This window comes from Heterodontus francisci, chromosome 38, assembly GCF_036365525.1.
Source record: "Heterodontus francisci isolate sHetFra1 chromosome 38, sHetFra1.hap1, whole genome shotgun sequence".
Classification (NCBI taxonomy): Eukaryota; Metazoa; Chordata; class Chondrichthyes; order Heterodontiformes; family Heterodontidae; genus Heterodontus; species Heterodontus francisci.
In genome coordinates, this window is record NC_090408.1 from 26,951,798 (window position 1) to 26,975,815 (window position 24,018).

Below are 24,018 nucleotides of genomic sequence, written 5' to 3' on the forward strand. Positions count from 1 at the left end.
CTTAATATATTAGTTCTTTGTTATTAAGAATTAAATACCAGAGATTGTTTAAAAGCCTCCACCATTTTGTATACCAAAAGTTCTATCTTAGGTATAAATTTACAAATGTAATTAACGATTTTAAACAAAAAGATAAAGGAAGCCTCACTATAAAGGTTAAAAATATTTTCTTAAGTCTCAACAGCACCAGATGTTGCTATAGATCAAGTTCTACACCACCTACTGGTGCGACTAGGAAGTACAGACTTCCAAGCTCATCAATGTAAATCAGCAAACACCAGTAGTTTTCTCCCATCATTTCCATAAAGCAACAAAATTTTCATAGTGAAAATGTTTTCTTCTTTGCATAAGTGAGTGGCTGAAAGATCCACCAATCAGGGGTTCCATGCCATTTTGAATTAGATGCAACATTCAATCCCAATTTGGTTTCCATCATAAGCCATCTGAAAATTGAGCTCAGACAGATGCGCAACCTACAGTGTTTCCCATTTTTAAACATACTTGTAGGAATCAGCTTACGTTAGTTGAGGAAGGTCAATGAAGAAAACCTACACACAATTTAAGCCCCGCAGCTTAAAACATCTCAGTAATAAAAGCATAATTTCTTTGCACTCAGTACTGCAACAAGCAAAAAAATTTACGTGGTAAATATTCAAGCAGAACAGAAGATCTGATATTTTTTAATGACACATTAAAAATATGCTTCCCTCTTTCTTGTGTTTTTTACAATGGTAGAATGCATCCTGCGGATTTATTGAAACTGCTGCCAACAATTCAATGTAAAATAAATTTGCACAATGATCATGATGCAAGTGAAGTCACAGGTATGATATGCTCAGTCAAGCGTATATGAACTTCAGCTTAAATGGATCTCGGCTACTCATTTTTACCTTTGAATGCGAGATCAATTTTCAAATGCTATTAAGACACAAAAGTATATAACCTCAGTAACTAGATTCACAAAGGTTCCACTGAGCATATTACTCGGTTACAGTAGCTGTCATGCTACCTTAAGTGACAGCACCACAGGTACAGTGTGTAACTACAAGTAAACAGTTACAAAATTGAAGTTTTGTCGACAAACACACTTGCATCCTCAGAAATTGCAAGCCTGATCAGATAAAAAGGAACCATTAGTTGATTAACTATATAATCACTATTGTTATCGTTGATGTTTCTGTAAACCTGTGTAGCACAATGCTGTTGAGGAAAATATTAAAAAGAATTTTGCTTGTTCATCTACTTAAAATAGTATTTTCTAGTACTGCCCCATGCACACACAAGGACAGACTTATATATTTAATAAATATATAAATGCTTCACATTGTTTCAGGTTAAATCCCAAAATTATTTTTTTTGGGTGAGTGGGTAGAAGGAAGAAATAGGAATTATATAAATTGAGAATAAAGAGCTGCGTAACATTTGTTTACCCATTTAATCAACTTTCTAAATACAAGTCAGGTCTACACTTATGAAACCCTGATATAAGCAAATTCCATGTAATGTCCATCAGGTCCCAGTAATGCTCTTTTTACAGCCAGTAATGGTAGATAGTTTTATTATATACAAGTCTGGTTCCATGCATCTTTATCAGTTTTAATCTATTGCACACTAGATACCATTGGACTTTGAAGATGAAAAGTAGTAGTTTGTACAAGGAGCAGATCTCTTAAAAACACCATCATTGCTAACAAATCTCAGACAGACAGAACTTTTTAAATCAGTCGAATTAAATTCTGCTATAAAACTACTGCCACTGAAGAGACTGAATTTCTTGTAAACAAAACTACTGGCTTTTCTCCAACAATTTTTACATTTTCTCCAAAGATTCTGAAAGGACTTTCATAAATCATCTAGAAAATAGACATTTTATGATCAACAAATACACCAAAATATTTGGATCTATGGAGGACAGGTTTTGAGATGACACAAAACTTGTTAACATGTGATTTTATGATTTACCTGTACAACTACTAATTCAGATCATAAATCAGTGAAAGATTGAAATGATGGCTATAAACAGCAAATTCTTAAATTAATTGTTCCTATACGTTCTTAAATGTTCCTGAGGTCATTGATGTATTTTGTTTACAGTAACCCTCTAGGTAGACTCGAATGATTGCTCACAAAAAGGTTTTGTATAGTTAGCTGTTTATTATATGCTATGAAATTTGATTGAAAATAGCCAGAGGTTTTCTGAATTACATATATTTACAAACAAAATTTGAATATTGTTTTGATCAAAATCAAATGTTAACAAAATGGTAAGTTAATAGGAGAGAAGTATTTTCAAAGACCAAAATAAATTCCGACTCTGCAAGAGAAGAAACAAATTCAACAAATGCATTCAAGAAAAGCTTCCAATTATTTTGTGGCTTGTATCTATGGCTTTCAGGTCTGCACATCAATGTTTAAATACAGACTTGGAAAAGTATATAGTAAACCAGATATTTAACCCGTTTCAAATAAAGTGTAACCTTAAATGGGGTCACAATGCTTTTAAAAGTTGCTTGTGTAGCACTGCAAAAATTGACAAAACGATTTTTGTAATCCCACGAGTCTACCTAAAAATAAATTGTGCTCTATAAATAGAGCTGCTGGTCCAGGGTCTAGAATGATTAACAGGTTTGGCTCTCTGATTCTGCAGGTTGAGAACCTTCACTCTCTGTAGTTGCATCTATCTGCTCCACTGTATCTAGTTCTTCTATGTCACTTTGCCCATTGCGATCTTCCTCTGTACTATCAATATTTTTGCCAAGCTGCAATGTTTCCAGTGTTTTTTGTGCTTCTGATACCCAATCATCAATTCTGCTGCTAAATGTTACCACTATGGCAACAGGTTCAGGGACATAATCTTCCTCTTCCTCCTCTTCATCATCATCATCATCATCTTCCTCCTCTTCAAGCATGTCTGGTACAAGAGTGCTAGTGGTGCTTATCATGGAGGAATTAAGAACATCCCTGCAGCTACCATCAAGCGATCCTGTCTCAGTGCTCTGCTGAGAGGCCCATTCTAACATATCATCAGTTTTACCTTCTTCCTTATCTGAACCAGAGGATTTTGCAGCATGTGTTGTCTGACTCACAGAAGAGCTAGTGGTTAGTCCCAAGATTGGTTTGTTGGCACTGCTTGTGACTGCTGGTGAACTTGTAGACTTATCCAGAACAGTGGTTGCACTTGATGCAGGTTTCTCACTCTCAGAACATTCAGGGGCATCAGTGGCCTCTACCATATTTCGCCAGTTTGTTTCTAAATAAAAAAGGCATTTTAAGATTATTGATATTTTTGAAGTACATAAAAAAGTGGACATTGCAAGACATCCTCCAAATTCTCTAGAATGGTAACATTCTTGAATTAGTTTCATTTCAATTCTCAAAAACTGTGCATCTTTACATAATACATCACAGAAATGAATAAGGACAATAAATGTGGTATTTTCACTATACACAAATTTCTTACAAATATTGTAAACCACACAACATAAGCCTAATTCTTAGGGCAAAATCTTAGCGAATCCAAATGACTAATCTTTATGGGTAATAAAGATTCCATGGAACGATCGTAAAGATAGGGATAAACCAGAAGTCGGGTAGATATTCCCAGAGAAAACCAGTATTTTAATCTTTTCCCTGTAGCTCAATGTAAAGAAGTGCGATCAAAAAAAAAAATTTATAAATGAATCTGTACAAATATTATCCAAATTCAACCACCCACTACAATCACTATTTTACATGCTACATTTGGAAAAACAAGCTACAATACAGATCTGTTCCAAGAAAACGCAAGCATAACAAATTTGTCATTTTTTAAATATAAAGTAAAACTCAAACGTACTAGAATAAGCCTTTTTATCAAAAAAAAATCAAGACAAATTACTTTCGAATGAAGGCAATTAGCATTTTCCAACAGAGTTATTAAATGTCTTTTTAAAATTTGGTATTCTTAACATTTAATCAGACGTGTCTGCATAATTAAATAAATCCATTATTGTTTTATAAAGTCAGAAGTGAAGTGCATTACACAAGAGTTTTTTTTTTTAAGTACTTACACAAGGTTACCTTTGGTGGCAAAAAACAAAAACACCTGAAAATTGATTACGTACCATATTCCTTTTCATTCACTTCGGAAATGGGTTCAGATATCACACTACAGAATGAAATTGCACTTGCTGCAGAGGGGTTGCGAGAATGGCCCATGTGCGGTACTTTTCTGGTGTGCTTCAAGGCCTCCTCAGCTTGCTCTTGCTCCAAAGCTGTCACCATATCACGGTACGCCTTACGGGCCTCCTCAGTTAATGCCACCAATTTATTAAACAAGTTCTAAATATGGAAATGCAACAATTGTTTATTTGAACTTTCATTACCCATCAAAAAGGAGCCTGCACGTACTACAATAAGCCAGGGTGATAAAGGGAAAATCATGAAGGACATAATTCAGTTAAGATAGATTTGTTTGTTGTTTTGATTCATTTTGACAGCCAAAATGATTCTTCCCTTCCATGACATATAAAGCTACCTTCCCTGAGTTGCTAAGGAAGAGGGTGCTGGAAAAGTTTCGTAAGGGAATTAGAGCGCGTGGGTGGCTGAACACATGACATCTCACAGGGAGGTTACAGAGATAGGGAGGGGCAAAGGCATGAAGGGAATTAAACACAAAGATGAGAATTTTAAATTGGAGGCACTGGAGGACCAGGGAGTTAATGTAGGTCAGCAAAGATAGTAGTGATGATGAGCTTGGTGCAGGATAGGATACAGACAGCAGAGTTATGGATGCAAAGTTTAGTTGGAATGGAGGATAGAAGGTTGGCGAGGATAGCACTGGAATAGTTGAATCCAGGGGGTGAAAAAGGCATGGAAAGGAGTTTAAAAAAACATGAAGCAAGGCAGGAATGGAGGGAGGTGCTGCTATGATAATAGCTTTGGTGTTTCCAATGTCGAACAGGAGGAAACTGTGGCTCATCCAGAACTGATAGCTGGTCAAGCAGCAGAGAGATAGGAAAGTAGGGCAGCTTGGATTATTGTGGGTGAGAATTTCTGCAATTCGTAACAGTACCAGAAGATTAGCCATGTTCCAATTTTAAGAACAAAGGTCAGAAATATCACCCTGAGAATTATTGGTCTATTAGTTTAACGTTTGCTACGAAAAATATTAGTGCATTAAAGAAGAATTTCAAGCACATTGCCATTAATGGCAGTCATTCCAAGCCAGTAGAGGTATATAAAAAAAGGCAAGTCATTCAAACAAGTGTGAATTATTTTGAAGATTTAAGTATTTTGTTGGATGAGAGTAATATGATGGATACAAAGAAAGCATCCAAAAAGATGTCTGTCACAAATGCCTTTGCTAAAATTAAAACTCCTGGGATAAAAATAATAAACTGAACAAATTTGCTAAATAATAGGCAACAAAGTACATCAATAAATGTAAGGAGCTCAAACTGGACAACTGTGACCAGTGGAATATGTTAGGAGTCAGTTCTATGACCGCTGCTGTTCACACCTCTTCCAGCACTGCCAATGAAAGTTTGTTCCTGTGGCACTTCAATGCTGCAAATGAGTTATATCAGCCTTTTCAGGCCTCAAAAGTGGTCCTGAAAGGGATGTCAAAGTTTAACCAGGTGACTGGAATAACATGGGCAGGTCAAACTTTAATACTGAGATTTCTGACTCTGAAGTCAAACTCCAGAACTGGCTTTTAGCAAAATTATGCACCAATTTTTCTTTTAAGTTGACATAACAGGAAGAGCTTTAGAGTGCACAAACATTCAAGAAATGGATTTAATATTTAAATTAAACCTATTGAGCTAAATCCCTCCCAATCACATTAGCAATGCAATTATATCCAAATACAAGTGAAATTCAGTTTTAATGCTTATAGTGTTCATTAGGCTATACAGATCAAATCTTACTCTCCAAAACCTTTTGCCAATTGTGCTGTTTTTTCCCCACTTGCATATAATGATCCATAGCCCTTTGGTTGCAAGGATCAGATCGAGTGACTTTCTTTGATGCTTCATGGGCAAGGAAGAACTTTGCAGCTAATGGAGTACAATTCGGCAATAACTTCTGGGAATGCCAATTAGAACTGTATTGACTTGTCTTGTCAACTGGTGTGGAGTTAGTTTCTTTCCTCTTATTACCGAATGTACTTTGTACATTATTTGCTACAGATATAAAATGCCTGGCACAACTTGCTCTATCCTTCATTAACAAAAATTACATTTTGAGGGCATTGAGACATCAAAAACTTGAAAATCCCACAGTCCATACTGTTTAACCTGATATATAATTTAAAAAAAGATAAAATCTTGAATAACTGGCTGAACAATCTAAACGCAGATGGGAAAGAGACAGACGTTAACTGCACATTGCTTGCTGGACAGTAAGTTACTTTAGATATGAACACTTTAACAATGTTTTTATTTCATGCCGAACACATTTGCCTTGTATTTAGTTTTTATAGCAGTGTACTGCTCTTTCCCAGGAAAGAAAATCTGTTCCCTTTGACTTTCCGATTAGCAAAAGTGCACAGTTACCTGGATCCACATGTGGCAATCATCTGGCTGGAACTAACAAGCAAAGAACACTGCCTAAGTCAATTAGAACTGAATTCCACTGTTTGGCTTTTGTGCTAACATTACAATGGCAGTGGCATAGTTGAAAACCCAAAAACATACCTCAGCACCACTGTAGTTGAAGATCCCCACAACACTTACAGGAACAAGTTTATTCACACAACGCCCAAGAGCTTTACGTCCAAGAGCAAAAACAAAAGGAATTTCTTGCTCTCGCGCCATGGCAATCACATTGTATAAAGCTTCATCTAGTCCACCTGAGGGACGAACAAAATAAAGGATAAATTAGACATAGTATTATTTCAGCATTGCATGCCTACACTACTTTAAGAAAATACTGCCTACTATACCTTTTGACTGAATTTTCTCACAGTTTGGAGAGATGATCACACATTTAATCTTTTTTAATTTCATATGCTTGGTCACTTCACGCAGACCCATGACAAGTCTTCTCTTCATTTTAGCTTTGACTGGATCTTTCTGGTAAATTCGTTCTTGAAAGCGAACAAGTTCTTGCAACAATAGCGTCACACATTCATCAATATCTTTACTAAGCACTTGGTTACAATATCTGGTAAAGGGAAAAAATTAAAATGAAAACCAAATTATTTCTAAACAGGTTTTTCATGTTAGCAACTGCAGTGCTGATAAAGTTACATAAAAAAATCTTGTGACTTTTTTCAAACGACTTACAATTGTTCATTTGACAATGCTAAAGTTAGAGATATTTCAATTTGTAGGGCATTCACAAACAATTGAAGGTTAGGGGTCTATCAGCACACACTCGAGAACTTTATTAATATTTGAATGGTCATTAACTGGTTAGTAATCTTTATTGGACAGCATAAATAAACTGTTTCTTAATAAAAATTAACACAAATATCTTCAATCCAACCTACTATACTCTTCTTAGTTGAAATGTTTCCATGGCAAGTATAATGTTCCATTCATCGAAGTATTTCTATTAAGCAAACACTGTACAAAGTATTTCAAAAGGAAACTGCTTCAGTCCAAATATTCTTAAATTATCTTTCCCATTAACCAAATACTGACTAACAAAACAAGGCTGAACATTAACTGGCAGTTTATAGCCAAATGTCTCCATTTATCATCAAGCAGTACAGAGTCTTTTCTGATACCAGAATGAACAGGCAGCCAATGGTTATACTGTCCATTCGCAATGCACACAAATGAAAAAGCATGGCTCTGTGTATGCATTTTTTAAAAAAACATACATGTGTGAAGTTCTGGTCAGCCTGGGGATGCCAGTGAACTGTACAAAATCAGCTCCTTTCTACATCAGAATTTTTTTTTTTTTATTCATTCATGGGATGTGGGCATCGCTGGCTAGGTCAACATTTATTGCCCATCCCTAATTGCCCTCGAGAAGGTGATGGTGAACTGCCTTCTTGAACCGCTGCAGTCCATGTGGGTAAGTACACCTACAGTGCTGAAGGTGGCTTTAAAGGTGGCTCATTTGAAACTTAAAAAATTTGGCAACATGTTGCTTTAAGTTATACAGCAACTTAAGTGCAGAACTAGATACCTCTTTATGGCAATCTCACAACTGATGCTAAACTGCCTATTTTTAAGAAATTGGGAGCATTATATTTCATGCTTCACATCTATAGGATGTAAATGATTTCACCATACCATGTCAAATGTGCAGTATAACTAGGTTAAGAGTACTTAAAGTACTTGCCCAATGATAAGAAAACTGTTACACCAATGGGAAAGTAAAAAATAAAGTCACAAAACTGACATTAGTTTTAATTTTTTCCAATAGATTAAGCCATATATCGCCTGTTAGAGTACCATCAAGAGGTACAAACAAGACAATTGTTATTTTTGTAGTAATGACATTATTCTGTAGCTCGGAGAGAAATGTTTTCCATCCAATACCAGTGCTTCTGGCACTACGTTTCTTCCTTCAGTGTGAATGGAAAACAAATGGCTTCAAATAGGCCCATTTTTGATGGAATCCACAGTTTGACGAGAAATCATAGATTTGGTTACTAGTTATTTTGAAGTTATTTCTCCCTTTATTCAAAACTTTACACTCTCATACATTTGTACACTAGTGTGCAATCAATGGTATCAAAAATGCTCCATTAGAAGTTTCTATTCCTTCTCAAAACTGGTGGCAAGTTGGCAAGCGGTGGACATTGACAAAAAAAAAGGTGGATAAACAAAACAGGACGGCACAGTGGTTAGCACCGTAGCCTCACAGCTCCAGGGACCCGGGTTCAATTCTGGGTACTGCCTGTGCGGAGTTTGCAAATTCTCCCTGTGACTGCGTGGGTTTCCGCCGGGTGCTCCGGTTTCCTCCTACAGCCATTGTAAATTGCCCCTAGTGTAGGGAGGTGATAGGGAATATGGGATTACTGCAGGGTTAGTATAAATGGGTGGTTGTTGGTCGGCACAGACTCGGTGGGCCGAAGGGCCTGTTTCAGTGCTGTATCGCTAAATAAAAAATAAATAAAATGCTTTAAATAAAAATTCTTCCTTCCCTCCTGTAATGGCCAGTCAGGAAATTAAAACCAATATTTATCATTCATTCAAAAATGTCGCAAAGGGTCTTTACTCAACCTTCACTTCAGTTACTTAAGCAGCAGCATGTAGCTGACATTTCTCATGATTTTAGTGTTTAACAGCAAAGGAAAACTTGTACGGAATCTTTAGGCTACAGAAACAGAAGTCTTTTGTAAATACACACACATATCTTGGCACTAAGATTTTGCATATCATCAATAAATAAAATTCTTGGAATACCACTCTTTGCAGTTACTAAATGATCCTGAATGTGATCATATAGAAGCTAGGCATTCAAGATATTAAAACGGGGGGTGGGTGGGGGAGCTTAAAAATGCTTTAACCGACTGCTTAAATGCAGAACAATTCAGTTCTACAAATAGCAATAGCTTGTTCGAACAATACTTAAAAGAATATAATGGAATGCACCAAGATTATTTCCATAATGTTGTGATCACAGCACCTTTAACTCTTTCCTATTTCCAATTTGGTCAGCTAATTCATATTGAAAATATAGGGGTTTAATGCCAATCTTCAGCCTATATTTAATTCTCCACATGCATCCAATTACATTTCACAGCTTTAAATAAAAGATCAGTTTACAGTCTGATAGTATTGGTATATACTGCTGAATTGTTCCATGATCCTTCAATATCAAATAGAACTATCTATACATCTATACAATTCTGGAAGCAGACATTTTACACAGAACTCATCCCATCTTATACAGCATTACGAATTGCAAGCACTTCTCTGCCCAATGCTCCTATTCATAATGAGACAGAATGGATTAAGATGGCTGGGGGCAGTACTATACACAGTTCCAATGCAAAAGGCAACAGGAAGACAGCAGCAATACAGATATCACCCTATATAATATTGAGGGGTGCAAGACAATTCTATCGAACAAGCTTCCCCTTCAGGTAAGTTCTGAGGGGTCAAGTCTCAACTTCAAAATGTGTAAACTGCCAAAACCAGAGATGAAACTGGAAGAATCAAAACAGCAAAGATTTTCAATAAAGCTTTATAATTCCAAATGAAGATTTTTACTTTCTTCATTGCAGAAAAACAAAGTTGTCACAAAATTTCAAGTGAGAAAAAGATAGCTTTTTATAAATTCTCCTAAAAAGCTTACTCTCTGAAACGCCTGCTATGAATTTTTGTGATGCTTGAAGAAGCCATTGGACTGCCAACTCCTGAGCTGACTGGGGACCCTTGTGAAACTGGAGTCATACTGTATGGGGAATTCTGGCTTGCAGGAGACAGAGATGTGTCACTGGGAACACTCAATCCAATGTCTGAAAATAAGAAAACTAACTAAGTTAATTTGCTTCATTTTTTTTTATTACAGCTACTGCATTCATCGTTAACATCTGTTCATTTCAACAACATATGCTACAATGTTAAAATTACCTACTATACACATGGTCTTCAAACTTTGAAGATGTTCAGCCTCCATATACATCCCATTTGGGGCATGCAAGGTGGTACAACAAAATAAACATTGTCCTGAAAGAACTTACGCAGCTATTTTGGTGGTCATCTTCCCCACTTCAATATATTCAGTCTTATTCTGGATTATATCATCAGTTAGTTGACCACAGAAGTCAGCAGATATTTCAAATGATAAAATAAGCAATACAACATAAAACTTCAAAGTAATAGCTCAAGAATCAGGAGGTCAAATGGGGAACTGAAGGGTGAGTTGGTTAAAGCTCAAAGTGTAAACTTCTTGTTGAAGAATGAGGACCATATCTACAGCAAAAAAAAATTCTCTTTGGTTTAATCTTTAATCACACTACCAAAGCAGTTTAGAAACTGGCAACAGAACTCTGAATATGTAAACATTCAGACGTAACTTGGAGCAGTGCATTTCCAAACTGTCTTCCTCAAATGCCAGATTAAGACATCATGCTTGATGGAAGCATGCCTCAGATACACATTGGGCATGAAGTAACTACAAGGCAAAAAAGCTGTAACCTTTTCAAACTGTTATTTCCTGGGAGGTTAGAATCTGTTAGTCTGGATTTAGTGACAGATTTGCCAAAGGTGGTCATTTTTCCCCTCAGACTGGTCTTCTAGGAAGCTAAGCTTTCAAATTGAGACAGCAAATTTAATTATGGCACATTTGACCAGCTACCAATAATGTATGCTAAAAAAAGTTGATTGATGCTCAAGTTTCAAGAAAGAGATTCCTTTGCTAGGAGTTAGGTGCTAGAATAACTAGGATTTCCTGAGCCAATCTTAGAAATGACCATGGAAACAAAGAAAATGCATAGAGGAATCTTTTGCCTCAGGAGATAGACATGACTGAAGTTTTGATGACACCAGTGTCAGAACTGTTTGGTGTTAAGATATAAAGTCCATCCTTGTTTAGGGCCCTCAAACGTTATGCAGTCTATCTAGACCAGGGTTGTGCAAGCTTTTCATGTGGGGGGGCCATATTACAATTTTTGCCTGACATAGGGGGCCAGTGAGTAAATTTCAGAAAGATAAAGGCATTAAAAAATATATATCACACTATCAAAATAATAACTAATGTGCATTTTTGTGAAGAAACTTTAAATGAGAAGACTAATTTATTGACTTACTGTCTAGTCACTATATTGAAAACTGATTTACTGACATACCTGGCATTGTTTTTCCTTGCACAAGTAGTAAATCTCTGCCCGCACACTTGATGCGGCGATGTAGAGTATTCTGGATAGATTTTCATCTGTACAGGAGTGACCTTGATCTCTCTCCATGTATGTGTGAGTGCGTGTGCGTGTGCATCTCATTCTCTCTTCCACCTAATACCCGCCCCGCCCACCCCCACCTCCCCCTTCTAGAACTAGGAGACATAGATTAAAGGTTTTGGGCAAAAAATGCAGGGGGAATATGAGGAAGCACTTTTTTTACGCAGCGGGTGGCAATGACCTGGAACTCGCTACCCACAAGGGTGGTGATCAATGACTTCAAAAGGAAGTTGGATGGCCAGACAGAAATAGACTTTCAGGGCTACAAGGATCGGGCCAGGAAGTGGGACTGACTGCATAGCTCCATGGAGCCAGCATGGGCTCAATAGGCCGAATGGCCTTCTTCTGTGCTGTAAGTAAATGACTATGACTGTCTGGCTCTCTCCCCACCCCTTTCTCCTCTCTCTCTCTCCCCTCACCCCTCGTCTCCAGTGTTTCCCATGTTCCCGGCTCCGTGCTCCTCACTCCCTGCAGCAGTCATTCCCACAGCTGGATGCTTACCATGCCTGTTTTATTTAAGTTGGGGCGAGTGGAGGACCCTTCCTAGTGTGCAGGATACAGGACATTTGATGAATTGCCAAAAGCAGCAGGGGCAACCAATTCCAGTCCACCTGCGCCGCATTCCACCAAACAGAACTAACGCCGCCCGGACAGCCCGTCAGACGCAGGTCCCACCTACCCACTTCGTCTGACATACAGGGGAGCCGTCAATCAGAGCCAAGCCGTGGTGCAGATTGATGGGCCAGATGGAAACCTTCGGCGGGCCGGATTCTGGCCTTCGGGCTTGATGTTGGATAACCCTATCTAGACCTTACTGTCTTGCAGATTTGCTTTTTGATAAATAGGATTAAATAAGCTACTTGCATCTTAAGCTTATTCATGTGTGGTTTGTTCTGCCCTCACCCTATAAAAAGCATTGCCCATTGAGGGGTACTGAGACTGCAACCACAATGTGCATTGTGCATTTGTCTCTTCACACTGCCACCACAAAGCCAGCTGACCATCACTTCTTGGGCTAGCAGAAAGCACAATTTTTCCTTTAATTTTTTTTCTGCTCAATTCCTAAACTCAATTTCTTGCTGAGGGATGCTTCCAAGGATTTTGGGCACCCTCTGTACCTTGTCCAAGTGGTCATTCAACAAGCATAAGCATCAACTGTGCCAGCTATTTAAGAGTGATTGGCATCACAGCTGAACTTGATCTTTTGCCTCCATCCATAGACAAATCATTTCAGCTGGATAGCATTTGAGTGAGAACATTGCCTCTGGAAGCTGAAGGCAACTGTAATGTTCCTTGGTTGCTCATTTGATACTGGTTAACTTGGCACAGACCAGGCACTGAACCTGGAACCTTCCTGGCTTTTTGGGGGTAAGTGAGAAACTACAGTTGGAAGCCAGAACAGAGCCTTATATATATGGAATTCAGTGGAGAAAGATCACTTGATGAAAATGGTTACATATTCCAATCAAATCTTTGTGAAGGGAGACCAAAGAAAATGTAAATGATGATCATTTTATTATGGGAGCAAAAGAACTGCGCACATTGCTGTCCCTATGAAAATCCAAAAATATGTCTTTAAAATCTAGACTAGACAGCTAAGTGAGTATTTTCTTTAAAAAAGAACTTACTTTTGTGCTCATTTAAAATATTAAAGTCCAACACTACAGCTCTCACAACTTTAAAAGATAACAGTTTAAATGGTGCGGTAGCAGCTGCAGAAAACCTGTCTGCTTCACATTGAGATTTAGATGAAGATATGTGCAGCATTTAGCCAATTCCAGCATGACTTCTAAATAAGTTTCTCAGTTGTCAGCTGGGCTGCTGCACAGAACCCTTTACAATGTGAGGCAGTTACTTTGAGGGCTTTTATAAGAGAAAAAGCGACATTACTTAATGGCCTAATTTCCTACTGGTTAATCAGGAAGCCTCATTAATAGCAGCCAGTAAGCATCACACAGTCCAGTTACACATTTTTAACAAAGTAGTCAGTCACCAGCACACAAAAAAATTGTGGAAGGCATTCAAACAGTTAAAAAGTCAGTACATAGAAACAAGCCAATGCCATTCATAAACTAGAATTATAAAAATGTAAAGACAGTCCAAATGGTAGTGTAAGGAAAATAACCCCCCCGCCCCACCCGCTCAAGACTTGCCTTCCTGAGAAACCACTTCCTGGGTTATCGGCTGCTCCTCTGGAAAATTCAGCTGTACGTCCCCTTGCTCCTCTGATCCTACAACTGTTGGTTCTATTGAAAATCTATTTTTCTTCTCTTCTCTTTCTTTCAGAATAATCTGTACACAAGGGGAAAAAGCTTTAATTTAACAACTGGAACAGTAACTGGGATACAGTATCATAACTTCCCCCATCTGAGAATGTCAAATCACTGCATTAAATAGGACAGCCTAAAACAAAATTTACATTTCATGTACAAATGATCTTAAAACTTATACATCTTTCAAATCCCTCCACAGCAGTTGTCATCTTCTCTGCTGATTTCCTGCCTCAACACTTTCCATTTAGTTAGCGGGACAAAGGATGTTCAATGTTTTGCTAGAAGCTACAGTCCACAGTTGAAGAATGGAGTCCTTGTGTACAATTCTTTACTTGACCCCTTCTTCCCACTTAGTAACTACAAGCCATCCCAACAAAATTCACTAATTAGAAATATTCATGTTCTAATGTCACTCAAGTAACACATAGTTGGTCAGTAAGTCAACTAATTTCTATTCTAACACAACCGTTCTTAATCATCAAAAATATTTCATTTACTACAAGTAAATTCCATTAAAAGCAAACATTTTTAGGTGGGACTGAAGCTGTTCACAGAAATTTATAAACTAAGTTTTCATCCTCAAGCTCATGGGAAGATTGAAAATCTGTTTTAGATTGCAGTTACTTTCTATTCAACTAAAAACACTGGATATATTCTTTTTATTTCATTTAGAGTGATAATTTTCTCAATGTGCAGCACTACTCAACCAAGTTTTTACCTTTTTAAGTGCTGTCGGACGCTTCGCTTTTGGAATCTCCCTTTCCTTTCCTCTCTTCATCCTTGGGGCACCAGAATCCAATGGATTATGAAATCCAATAAACTGCTGATTTTTATGTAAAGTTTTCATGCTCCCACAGTCTTTGACAGATAAAAGTGTAGTTGTACCAACTGGCAAAAAAAGAAAATCTCAATTAGCAAAATATTTAAATCACAAAATCCATTCCATCATACTACAAAAGTGTCTTCTCAGATTTAATCAAAAGAACAATTTCTGTATTTTCAAAAAAGTCAAGTAACGAGATGGCATAGAAAATAAGAATTTAAACTGCAAAACTTGGGATACATGTTCATGTGATCGGTCAGCATATGATAATTTTTGTCCGAGACCGGAGCTTGAATCCAGTCCAGATTTACAGAATGAAAGGCTTATCTTTCTGCTAGTTGCAATGATCCTCATTTGAGGAGTCAACCCAACTCCACTGCACAAAAGAAAGCACACAATTCAGCACAAGTAGATATTAGAAGGGATTGACACTGGTTCAATACAGGTGCTTTACTGCAGACCAGACCTAGGTGTGTGACATATTAACAATGTCTGCCAAAAGTGGCAATGCTCCATTTCCTAAAAAATAGTCCACATTAATACAAAAATATTAAAAATGACAGGAAAATATGCTCAAGTTACCTTTTGTAACAGATAAAATTATATAGTATTAAATAGAATTTAAAATGTGTTTTACTTTTCCATACAACTTTTCAAAATAAGCGCTACACAGCTCACATATATGTATCAACAGTACAAAGAACAAAGAAAATTACAGCACAGGAAGAGGCCCTTCGGCCCTCCAAGCCTGCGCCGATCCAGATCCTCTACTTTAACATGTCGCCTATTTTCTAAGGGTCTGTATCTCTTTGCTTCCTGCCCATTCATGTATCTGTCTAGATACATCTTAAAAGATGCTATCATGTTCGCATCTACCACCTCCGCTGGCAACGCATTCCAGGCACCCACCACCCTCTGCGTAAAGAACTTTCCACGCATATCCCCCCTAAACTTTTCCCCTCTCACTTTGAACTCGTGACCCCTAGTATTTGAATCCCCCACTCTGGGAAAAAGCTTCTTGCTATCCACCCTGTCTATACCTCTCATGATTTTGTACACCTCAATCAGGTCCCCCCTCAACCTCCGCCTTTCTAATGAAAATAATCCTAATCTGCTCAACCTCTCTTCATAGCTAGCGCCCTCCATACCAGGCAACATCCTGGTGAACCTCCTCTGCACCCTCTCCAAAGCATCCACATCCTTTTGGTAACGTGGCGACCAGAACTGCACGCAGTATTCCAAATGTGGCCGAACCAAAGTCCTATACAACTGTAACATGACCTGCCAACTCTTGTACCCAATACCCCGTCCGATGAAGGAAAGCATGCCGTATGCCTTCTTGACCACTCTATTTACCTGCGTTGCCACCTTCAGGGAACAAGGGACCTGAACACCCAAATCTCTCTGGACATCAATTTTCCCCAGGACTTTTCCATTTACTGTATAGTTCACTCTTGAATTGGATCTTCCAAAATGCATCACCTCGCATTTACCCTGATTGAACTCCATCTGCCATTTTTCTGCCCAACTCTCCAATCTATCTATATTCTGCTGTATTCTCTGACAGTCCCCTTCACTATCTGCTACTCCACCAATCTTAGTGTCGTCTGCAAACTTGCTAATCAGACCACCTATACTTTCCTCCAAATCATTTATGTATATCACAAACAACAGTGGTCCCAGCACGGATCCCTGTGGAACACCACTGGTCACACGTCTCCTTTTTGAGAAACTCCCTTCCACTGCTACTCTCTGTCTCCTGTTGCCCAGCCAGTTCTTTATCCATCTAGCTAGTGCACCCTGGATCCCATGCGACTTCACTTTCTCCATCAGCCTACCATGGGGAACCTTATCAAATGCCTTACTGAAGTCCATGTATATGACATCTACAGCCCTTCCCTCATCAATCAACTTTGTCACTTCCTCAAAGAATTCTATTAAGTTGGTAAGACATGGCCTTCCCTGCACAAAACCATGTTGTCTATCACGGATAAGCCCATTTTCTTCCAAATGGGAATAGATCCTATCCCTCAGTATCTTCTCCAGCAGCTTCCCTACCACTGACGTCAGGCTCACCGGTCTATAATTACCTGGATTATCCCTGCTACCCTTCTTAAACAAGGGGACAACATTAGCAATTCTCCAGTCCTCCGGGACCTCATCCGTGTTTAAGGATGCTGCAAAGATATCTGTTAAGGCCCCAGCTATTTCCTCTCTCGCTTCCCTCAGTAACCTGGGATAGATCGCATCCGGACCTGGGGACTTGTCCACCTTAATGCCTTTTAGAATACCCAACACTTCCTCCCTCCTTATGCCGACTTGACCTAGAGTAATCAAATATCTGTCCCTAACCTCAACATCCGTCATGTCCCTCTCCTCGGTGAATACCGATGCAAAGTACTCGTTTAGAATCTCACCCATTTTCTCTGACTCCACGCATAACTTTCCTCCTTTGTCCTTGAGTGGGCCAATCCTTTCTCTAGTTACCCTCTTGCTCCTTATATATGAATAAAGGGCTTTGGGAAATGTAAGAACCATAGCTTCTCTAAACTTTCTATGTAGTTTTCTTTCTATTTTAAATTTTCCTTCCTGTACTGGAAGTTTTCCTGTGCTTTTTGGAAGTTTTCCCGTGTTTTTCAGCCTCACAGTAGCCTCATGTAATGCCACCAACCTTCGATCTGCCTTTGCTAAGGATTTGTTTGGTTTTCCCGGTGCTGCTTGTATAGTGCACCATTAGAAACAATTTTCTACCCTTTTTTAAGGGCTCCTCACCAGATCCCCGACCGTTGGTTGGTTCTCCAACTCAAAGCTTGTGATCACTGGACCGGGATTTTTTTTCACAGACCTCTGTGGAGCAGCCTGAATCCCTCTGCAAGCTGACTGCCCGACTCTGCTCTTCACAGCCTCTACTTCAACATTTAATTTAAAAATACACACAGTAGGCAGGATTTTGAGCTTCTGGCATTAGGTTCCGTGGCAGGGGGCTGGAAGATTGGAGCGGCCCGCCACGGAGCCCGATGACAGGAATGCCAGGCCCAATCTTACCAGCAACAGGGAAGCTCCGTGGCGGCACATCCACCACTCCTTAGTGGGACCCAAATTTCAATATTCAAACCAGCTTTTTAAATGGAAATCGGAATGATCTTACAGTTCCGGATCTTCCGAGTGACATGTGGCACTCCCGCGCCTTCACTACTTTCCTGTCCAGGGAAAGCTGGTGCCACTGAGGTGGGGAAGGAGGGAGCTCTGCATTTGTAGTGGTTGGGGGGGGGGGAAAAGAGAGAAATGGGAAGGGTTGAACTCTGCACTAGGTCAGTTGGGTGGTGGGGGGTGGTGAGGGGTCAACTCTGCAATTAGTACATTTGGGAGGGAAAAGGCGTAATCTGGGCTTTTCTGGTGTAGTTGGGTGTGTGGTGTGGGTCTATTTTTTGTTGCAGTTGGCGCGGGGGGTGCTGGGGTCAACTTTGATCCGTCATCGCAGGCCTGGCAGTCCTTTAAAAATGGCAACAGCGCCCGAGCAGAAACAGGCAACGTCATCGACGCCGCCCCTAACACGATTTTGGGTGGGTGGGGGGGGGGGGGGGGGGGGGGTGGGCTAGCTGCCCTGCATATTATAATGAGCCGCTGGGCTGAAGATCGCTGCAGCGTGACGGCACGCAGCCTGTCGTGCGGGCTGCCATTTTTTTCGCCTGCTGCCGCTCCTAGCGGTACAAAAATAAAATACAGTGCCATGATTCAGATTAGTCAAGAATAACAAAGCCCCATACTGGCTGGCTCAGTAATACAGGTACACCGTTCTGTCAATTAGCAGCAACAGTTTATGTAGAAGAGACGTTACAGACGTCACAGAATAGGAAAAACTGGACTGTAAGGTAGACACGCGAGGCAATGTGTTCTTTACAGGAATGGATGGATATATTCTACGTGGCAACTTGTTCTCCATTAGCTCTAAAAAGATGGCATTAAGTACAAAAGCATATGAGAAGTAGCCTGCATTTCTTTTTAATATGGCAGGTATGGGGAGGGGAGGGGAGGGGAGGGGGTACCAAACAAAGAATGGCCTGTGGTACAGAAAAATAAATCAGTGAGTATAAATATAATTTCAACTTGAAATTTAAGGGAAGGGCAAGAGGTTTAGAGGGGATTTGAGGACAATTATTTTGGTTGGAATCTGGAACACACTGCCTGAAGGGGTGGTAGAGGCAGGAACCCTCAACATTTAAGTAGTATTTAGATGAGCACTTGAAACGCCATAGTATACAAGACTACGAGCCAAGTACTGGAAAATGGGATTAGAATAGATAGGTGCTTGATGGCCGGCATGGACATGATGGGCTAAAGGGACTGTTTCTCTGCTGTATAACCTCGCTAAACAAAAAAGGACCAGCCCAGTGTTGCCCTTTGTGTGTTCACTTTGGTGAATCCAAAAGCATGGTTCGTAAATGCTTTCCCACTTTAATTACAGAAACATTGAACAGAATTGCCTAAGAAAACAAAATTAAATCCCAAGTACAACAGTGGAATTTACCATACCAGAGTATGATAGCGGTTTTGTGTTAGTCAGTTGCTTTGCTTTCATGGCTTGTTGCTGTTTCTCTAGTGCTGCTAACATGTCACCAAGGTCCAGTTGTACCGGGGCTTTACTCTTCCTTCCTGCTGCCTTATTCAGAGCCTCCTTGGGAAAATACAAAACATAACGAGACCAGGCACAAAGCTTTTGTACAATATGCTCTCAACAACTGTTCCCTAATACATTTCTCTACATTTTACAGCAGATAACAAAGATAGTCTTTTATTGTACTGCACAACATTTTACACTACCTGAATTTAGTCCTGTCAGTATACTAACAGGTTATAACCGCAAAGCTGTATTATGTAGAGCAGCAAGTTATTTAGGGCTAGAGTTTATTGTTTTTCATGGTAGGAAGATGGAATGCAAGCAGGCACTGGGATACTACCACAAAAAGTGAAAGTCATGAAATTCTTAACAAAATGCAAGTATGTAACAATCAAACTTGCCTGATCTGCCCTTGCCCCTGCTAAATAACAAACCAAGCATTAAATTATTTAAGAAGCTTACAGATATCAAAATTCACCCAAACTAAGTAAATTAGAAACTACAAACCATGCTAATAACTTTAACTCATCATATACTTTGTCTGTTGCATCACTTACAACACTATCCAAAATAGAGAGTTTATATTTTAGAAATTCCTTTTAAGATTAAAAAAGAAACTGACCTGGAGTTTTTTCTGCTCCATGCTAATCTCGGAATACTCCTGAGCAGTAGCAAGAGCTGCAGCTAATGCTTTTTTCCTTTGACTTTTAGCACGTTTTGGAATAGCTGTTGTTATTGGAATAGGTGTCTGCACTATATTGATTGGAGAGGTTTCTGGCAGATCGCTCAGCTAAAACGAGGCATAAAAAATTTGTGCAAATAATTAACATTGCAAGATTCTTCATCCTTATTCATCTATTTTATAAAAAGCAATTTATCCAAATACCAAATATTTGAATATTGCTGAAAACAGACATTTTGTTGAAGCTTTTCGTCTTGCACTCATCAGAACAACTCGGAAGAATACCAATGTAAGGGAAGCAACAAATTTATACTATGAGAAGAGAATGCTGATTGGTTAGCAAGTGGACTCATTGGTAGAGGTGTTGCCATGGAGAATGCACCAGTTTATAGTGACTGACAGTTAACTGCCAAGCTTTCCTTGACGTAATAGTTGAGAAATCTGCTAAGGGGTTCTTGACCATGGTCTACCACAAGCCTATCTTCACCGGTCAATACACTTATTAGGATTCTTACAGTTCCACGTGCTATAAAATTGGCCTTATCGGCAACCCCCTAAATAGGGCCCGAGCCATTTGCTCACCATGCAAGCTTTATGCTGAAATAGGGCGAATCAAAGGCATCCTGCGTGACAATGGCCACCCTGATCAGATCATCTCTCGCTGTATATCATGCAAACTTATGAACGGGCCTAAGGCCATCATTTCCGGCCCTGAAAAGTGCCCAGTTTACCTCAGATTACCCTGGAAGAGTAATGTATCCCAAAAATTTGAGCAACAGGTGAAGCTAGCTGTTTCACGCTGCTACTATGCAGTAGCAACACGTGTGGTGCTCGCCACTAATAGGATGCTGCTATCAAGCCAAAAAGACGTTCTGCCTATCGCAGATGGGTAACTGGATATATGAATTTCAATGCCAGTGTGATGCTAGGTATATAGGCCGTACATTCCAAAGACTGGCGGATTGTATCAAACAACATGTCCCTTCTGCTGTTCGCAATGGGCAAGGTACAGGTTGTACCCAATCAGCACGTGCTTGCAAAACTCAAAACATAGCGTCCAACACTAGATGTGATTCCGCGATTGGACAACGTTTGCTAAATAATCCTCAGCGTGCTAAGAATTACGCTGATAACCAATTTAAGATAGTCAGCCGGGTTCGCAGTGTGGCATATTTGCATGTACTGGAAGCTACATATAATACACAGGGCCCTGTTCTTTGCAGACATAACGAACATGTACACACATTGCACTTGCATCAGCTGAGCAGAATAAGTGACAGCCATTCGCTGGTTCATTCCTCAGGGCCATGCCTTGACCAGAGTCAAGCTGCCTGGTTTAACATTCAAACAAAGCTTGGCAGTTAACGGTCAGTCACCATAAACTTGTGTGTTCTCCATGACAACGCCTGTACCAGAGTCCACTTGCCAACCAACCAGCACTCTCTTATTAGGTATAAATTTGTTGCTTCCTTTACATTGGTATTCTTGCGAATTGTCCTGATGAGTGCAAGACGAAAAGCTTCGACAACATATCTCTATTTTCAGCAATACTCCAAACAAAAATATTTGCCAAACAAAATATTTGAAGGTAAAACCAAATTATATTTGATTATCTTCTACAAAATGACACACATTTCTGTTCTAAATTTTATTTTAGTGAAAACACACAAATTTTTAACATTTTGCCAAATGTACACACATAAATGAGATCCAGTACAACACTCACCCCCGGTTGTTTTTTAGTGAGTTGACAAATGGAAGAATTTTTATTCTGAGCATTATCATGGGCTACAGCTTTGCTCTTGGAAACCCCAGCTCCAATAATCAATTCTGGAAACTCACTGTCATCCTATACAAGAGATTTATACACTGGTAAAAACAGCAAAAAGACACTTTCAAATTTTTATATGTCTATTTACAGGTTACTGGAGGTTGTCACTGAACCAAAACAGCAATCAGTTATTAATACAGAAGTCACTGAACTGCAGACTGTTTTGACCATGGTAGGTTCTTCTAATGTGGTACTGTATAAAATAAAACCTTCACAGCAAATTAAATTTCAACAAAGCAGAACAGACCCAGGATTTTGAAAATGGGAATTAAATGCAATCGCGTAATATTCCTTTGGTTTCAACTCTGCATGAAAATAGACTGTCAGAAGATGGTAGGAAGCAGGAGTTAGTCCTTTACTTTTCACCAATCAAAATTATTGATATTTTTCATTCAATATCTTCCTGGCTTAAATGGTACAATTTGGACTGCAGCGGTTCAAGAAAGCAGCTCACCAACCATCACCTTCTCATGGGCAATTAGGGATGGGAAATAAATGCTGGTCTGGCCAGTGCCACCCATGCACCAAATAAAAAAGCTAGAGATTGAACTCAAGTACTTCCTGATTTGCACGGCACAGAGCCGCACAACGTGGTGCCACTCATTCAATGAAGCATCAGAGTAACAGCAACAACCTAAGATGCAACCGAGATGATTAAACATTTTATAGTGTAGTTATACGAAACCCTGAATACCTCAAAATATAAGGAATCAGGCTTTTGATCAGCTCCAGTCATCCGCCCACCGACAAACTGTTGTGTTTCAGAAGACTGGCCGGCAGTCCAATCACGATTCTTCTGCTGGCTTGGCATTCTCTGTGAATACAAACTCTGCATCTTCCCTCTGGAGCTATCCTGTACATCAAGGAGGTCGAGCAATAACAACTGATTATTTTGTAAACCACCCAGATTTTTCTGAAAACCTGCACTGTAGTAATGCTGCATTTATGGCATACCCCATTATGTGACCACAGATTTTCCAGAAAGTTGGCATAAATAATGTGTATTACTTACCAAAGTTTCCTGGGCTATTTGCACACCTCTGCTGTTACCATCACCAAAACTAAGTTAATTTTCATAGCTTCATCCCCCCATTAAAATCCAATGGTGATCGTGACTTTCCTTAATGGAAACCCATTTTCTTGCTGCTGTTACTTAGATTTGAAGGTAATGATGGTGACATGGCAGTGACCTGCCTTTTCCAAGATGGAAAAGAAAATGGAGAGCTGTTCATTTAAACTCTATATATATTTGTAGAATTATCGCTAGCACTTTCTTAAATCTTAGAACGACAGCTTGACTGCATGATTTACTGTACATTAAAGTCCATTGAAGATGTTCTGAATTTGATTTCACAATAAAATTAAATCTGAAATCTCAACAAAACTCCCAGAAATAGTCAAAATGTGATTGAAATGGACACTGTGCCAAAGCATGCATCCGTAAGATTAGATTAGAGATACAGCACTGAAACAGGCCCTTCGGCCCACCGAGTCTGTGCCGAACATCAACCACCCATTTATACTAATCCTACACTAATCCCATATTCCTACCAAACATCCCCACCTGTCCCTATATTTCCCTACCACCTACCTATACTAGTGACAATTTATAATGGCCAATTTACCTATCAACCTGCAAGTCTGTTGGCTTGTGGGAGGAAACCGGAGCACCCGGAGAAAACCTACGCAGATACAGGGAGAACTTGCAAACTCCACACAGGTAGTACCCGGAATCAAACCCGGGTCCCTGGAGCTGTGAGGCTGCGGTGCTAACCACTGCGCCGCCCCAATAAGGAAACAATTCGGGCAAAAGGAACATTCTAGTAGGGTTTCAATATTTTATTTAAAGAAAATGTGTATTTTTAGGGGTCAATGAATTGTTGTACGTAAAGCTGCAGAGACATTAGTCATGTTAGCTTAATAACTGGACGAATTATGATCATAGT

The 24,018-nt window shown here is 39.3% G+C and overlaps 1 protein-coding gene across 5 annotated transcripts in view; it reads right to left on the minus strand.

Moving 5' to 3' along the window:
• Nucleotides 1–1,421: 1,421 nt before the first annotated feature.
• The window catches only part of secisbp2l (SECIS binding protein 2-like), an 84,919-nt gene continuing 62,322 nt past the window's right edge, over nt 1,422–24,018 (minus strand). For 4 of the 5 annotated variants that reach the window (XM_068017931.1, XM_068017929.1, XM_068017932.1 and 1 more), the window contains 11 exons: nt 22,767–22,925; nt 21,968–22,090; nt 20,182–20,349; nt 19,475–19,616; nt 14,837–15,006; nt 13,999–14,137; nt 10,243–10,405; nt 6,926–7,146; nt 6,678–6,832; nt 4,104–4,320; nt 1,422–3,250 (listed from right to left, as the gene is read on the minus strand). In XM_068017931.1, the coding sequence (XP_067874032.1) occupies nt 2,619–3,250; nt 4,104–4,320; nt 6,678–6,832; nt 6,926–7,146; nt 10,243–10,405; nt 13,999–14,137; nt 14,837–15,006; nt 19,475–19,616; nt 20,182–20,349; nt 21,968–22,090; nt 22,767–22,925 (2,289 nt within the window). In that variant the 3' untranslated portion in view covers nt 1,422–2,618. The remainder of the gene's footprint in view (nt 3,251–4,103; nt 4,321–6,677; nt 6,833–6,925; nt 7,147–10,242; nt 10,406–13,998; nt 14,138–14,836; nt 15,007–19,474; nt 19,617–20,181; nt 20,350–21,967; nt 22,091–22,766; nt 22,926–24,018) is intronic. The other variant, XM_068017930.1, reaches the window with a different exon arrangement.